This window comes from Ipomoea nil, unplaced genomic scaffold (assembly GCF_001879475.1).
Source record: "Ipomoea nil cultivar Tokyo-kokei standard unplaced genomic scaffold, Asagao_1.1 scaffold0033, whole genome shotgun sequence".
In the NCBI taxonomy this organism is placed as follows: domain Eukaryota; kingdom Viridiplantae; phylum Streptophyta; class Magnoliopsida; order Solanales; family Convolvulaceae; genus Ipomoea; species Ipomoea nil.
The window spans coordinates 1,940-6,186 of NW_017616461.1; the positions used below are offsets into that span (position 1 = coordinate 1,940).

Here is a 4,247-nt window from a genome sequence, read left to right on the forward strand (position 1 = left end):
GCAGCAATAGGAACTAGGAAAACCGACAAACTAAATAACACAAGCACAAGCGGTTGCATTTAATTTAGGAAAATATTCTACCCGAGACCAATTATCACTAAGCTGTCAATAATTAACCTCAGTTGCTACTGAATATTAGAATAATTTGTAGCACAACATTATCTAATATAGCAAATAATTATATCAAATAAATAACTAGTAGGCCTCCTAGCAATTAAATGATACAACTATTCAAATAATTTAGAAGAATATTTAATACTCAAAATGCATAAAAACATATATATAATAAAGTTAAATAAATAACCTTACAGCGTTATGAACTCCGGGGCTTCAATTCACTAAACCAACTAAAGAAATTAGCAATGAATGGACATTGATAACAACTTTACAGAATAATCGAGAGGGGAAGAATGAACATTTTACAATAGAAAACCTTAACTATTTATATATTTTCCCAATCATTTTCTACCACTCATTTTTCCTATTATTTTGCCTTATGCCTGAGTCTTCCACAATTCTAGCCATGTTATTATGATGCATGCCTGTACAAAAAAGAAAAAATCAATTGTAAAGTTTAGATTTATAATATATATATATATATATATATATATATATATATATATATATATATATATATATATATATATAGTAATTATAATGTAGTACGCATTATATGTATACTATAATGCATTCTATATTATATATATTATTATATATTATATTGTATATTATATATATATATAGTATTAAGTACGTAGTATGTACTCTTATAAATTATATATTATATATAGTATAAGAATAGATTATACTATGTATATAAAAGAACTAATTATTAGATAATAATAAATAATTAATATAAAGATATTATAAAGATGTACCTAAAATATGAGCGTAAAATATGCCCATCAGATGTCTAAGTTTTGCATGTTTTGAAGTGATTTAGGCCATTTTTGTTTAGCCATACCCTTTAAACCTGTCCCTATATATATTTTATCCTTCGTATCCCCATTGTGTCTTTTGTTTGTTCAAATAAGTGCTAAGCACTTATCCCTCTTTGTGATTGTTTTTCTTTGATTTACCCCATTATTATAACCTTAGCCCGTGGCCAAATATTTCCCTTCCACCCTTGAGAGAATGAAACTTTTATCTTCATCTTTTCCGTAAGAAGAGTTTTATGGAGTTGTGCTACGAAAAAAGCAGCTAGTGTTACAAATGTTCAAGTGTGGAGGTCATGAAAGTTTGGATTAAAATTATCTTGCTATATCCAAAAGAAGTCCAAAGACAAAGAAAAGAATGAGAAAAAACAAAAAAGATTGAAAGTTTTTGAGTTTGGATCCCACTTTATCAAAGAGTTGCTAAGTTCTTGAAAGAAATTTGCTCCTTGGAATTATGATTATCTCATCTCTTCCAAATTTTGAAAAGTTTAGATAAATTGTGACATTCTCTCTTTTTGATTAATTTTTCCATACCACTTCTTTGTTAGCTATCACCCGTAGCCCCATTACAAGCTAAATAAAGTCCTATTTGATCTTAGCATGAATTCTTAGATTTGATCAAGGGGAGTATGAAGGGCAAGCCTATGGGATCTCATTCATGAGCCGTGTCTTGCATAATCTCAACTGAGTATTTGTCCACACTTGATCCTCACATACTTTAAATTCTTGGTGCTTGGTTATTGGCTTGGAAATAGGTCTCTTATGTGCCAAACTAATTTGATTCTTGAAGCTTGTTATTTTGTAGCAAGTGGGTTGGTGGTTTGAAAGGTTGTGCAAGAGAGAGCAAGAGTAATTTGTATGTTTTGACTTGTGATTTTATTCCTTAGTTTTGCTTGAGGACAAGCAAAAGCTTAAGTGTGAGGGGGGGTCGATCTTCTTCTGGAGCTCGTCCATCCTCCTCCGCAGCTGCTCGACCTCTTCCGATGGGAGCTCGGAGCTCTACCATTCGTTTCACCTGACCGTTTGACCCGGGAGGCCTGTTCACGCCGAGGTAGGGCTCGAGTCCCCCGACCTGGTGACTTACGCGAGCCCGCCTCTTGTCGCGGCTGGGCTCGGGTCCGTGGCTTGGCGACCTCCGGGTGACTGATTGTCGTCGTGCTTGCCTGCGGGAACATGATTCTGCTGGTGGAGGCTCGTTGGCGGCAGGCCTTGGGCCCAACCTCTCTCGGCTAGCACTCGGCTGCCCAACCTCTCCCGGGCAGGCCTGGTTTGGTTTGACCTCCTCTCCTTGTCGTCATGACGTCGGTCGCGCCGTGAGTCCCCTCCTCCCGTGTGTCCGTCTGGCGGGCGAATTGACCTCTCCCTGGGTGATGGTGCCTGGGGTGGCCTGGTGCTTGGACCGTTGCGCCCCCGGGTGGGAGGAGGTGGAGGAGGTGCCGGTAACCCTTGGTTAACGCCTGGGTCGGCAGGCACACTTGCTCGGAGGCCCTGCGCCGTGGAGGCTTGCTCAAAGACCTCCACCCCCTCGCGAACAAGGGCTTGGGGCGGAACGGGGCAGCGGGAGGTGGGACACCGCCGCTGCGGTGGTTGGTGAGGCGATCTCTCATGTCTCTCCCGACCTGGCAGAGGTGGCCGGTTGAAGGCTGGGGACCCCGTTGGGGCTGTTCCCGGTTGCGACGAGCTGGGTGCCGCAGGAACCGTTGGTGTGGCGAGAGTTGGATCTTGATCTTGCCATAGTAGCTGGTCGCGGTAGACCACTGAATATAGAACACGCTTGAGCTAGTACAACAACTCTCAACAAGAGCACCAATGATGGATTTAATTACCCGGGGTGGATCCGAATCACTAAATCCGGATAAGAATATGAATAATAAATAAATAGATAACACGAAACGATGTCGTAAAGGTCGTTGGAGACCGTATGTCGTATTAAATGCCGTAAATATGTTATTACAATAGTATTTTAGGACAAAGTGTGTAGAATGAATGTTAGATGTCTTAAAGGGACAAGGTGGGGTTTTTTATACAATCCCCACCCCCAACCGCCACCCCTAAGGTGAGGGGTAGTTAGATCCGTGTTGACCGCGCCTCCTTGACCGGTTCCAGGTCGGCCTTGCTCGTGGATGACCTCTTCGCGGCCGACCTCCCGCGGACAACCTCTCCCGAACGACCTCTCCAGGGCGGGTCGGCTGAATGATGGCTGAGGCCTCGTGAGCCGAGGCCCCGTTGGTTGAGGCCCAGTGGGCCGAGGCCTCGTTGGTCGAGGCCCCGTGGTTCGGGCTCCGGGTCTTGCTCCGATCGTAATATATCCATTAGGATTCTTTGTCACAAAAAGAACATTTTAGTGACGGTAAATATACTATCACTATATGCTCACTGATGACGGTATCATATCCCATCATGAATTGTTTTTAACCGTAGAAAGTATAACGACGGGTCGCGACGGTAAATTTTCCATCATTAAAAGTCTTTTATGATGGTTTTTGATTCTTTAGTGACGGTTTTACCTCTCATTAATGACCAATTTTCTTGTAATGACAAGAATCTAACATTCCCAGTAATCTAACATTCTCAACAATCTAACATTCCCTAAGGTAATCTAACATTCCCTAATGAATCTTAGAGTGAAGCAGGGGAGAAAGGGGAAGGGCAGAACATTATTACAAGAAGAAGAGGAGGCAGAAATTGGGGAAGAGGAAGAAGAAATGCAGAGGGCGAGAGAGAAAGAATAGAGAGGGAAGTAGAGAGAGATTCGAGAGAAAGGAATTGATTAATTTGCCAAAACATAATCCAAAATACAATCTATTTTCCTATTTATGCTTAAGGAGAAGGAAAATATATATTAACAACTAACAGACTAACAATTCAAAGAGTAAAAAGGCGTTGTACGGATGTCGATTCCGGTTGGATCGGCTTTTCTTTTTTTCTGAAGTCTTGGGGTGTTACACATTCCGTGAACCAAACTCCCTGTTAAGATTTATGATAATTAAATCTTTTACTAGTCAAAACTAGTTTTGTCTTAATCTCTTAACCTAATGAGTCGTGGAGTTCTTTCCCAAATTAAAATAAAAAAAAATTGAGTTGTATATGCGGCACATATATCGCTAGGAAATTATTATTAGTAAATTATATTAATATCTATGTAACTATTTTTAATATAAGAATTTTTATTACAAGGGCGTGACTATAAATGGAAATTCATAGAAGTCAGTGTCTTGAATTGTGTTCGCTCAGTTGATATTTTTGGCTATTATATTCCAATTTTTTATGAGAGTAAGAGCTAATCGATTGCTAGTCCAACACGGGGACTCG

At 40.3% G+C, this 4,247-nt stretch overlaps 1 protein-coding gene across 1 annotated transcript; it reads right to left on the reverse strand.

Annotated features, from left to right (window-relative positions):
• Positions 1 to 2,015: 2,015 nt before the first annotated feature.
• On the reverse strand, positions 2,016 to 3,248 carry LOC109175433 (splicing factor, proline- and glutamine-rich-like). Its single transcript, XM_019324724.1, has 2 exons — positions 3,033 to 3,248; positions 2,016 to 2,714 (listed from the first exon to the last, which is right to left on the reverse strand). The coding sequence occupies exons 1-2, from the start codon at positions 3,246 to 3,248 to the stop codon at positions 2,016 to 2,018; spliced, it is 915 nt and encodes a 304-aa protein (XP_019180269.1).
• Between the last annotated feature and the right edge of the window lie 999 nt (positions 3,249 to 4,247).

Coding starts and splice junctions, on each gene's coding strand:
- LOC109175433 (XM_019324724.1), bottom strand. CDS start 3,248: ATGGATATATTACGATCGGAGCAAGACCCGGAGCCCGAACCACGGGGC. Junction 2,715..3,032: donor GCAAGGCCGACCTGGAACCG/GTCAAGGAGGCG, acceptor TTGTTGTACTAG/CTCAAGCGTGTTCTATATTC.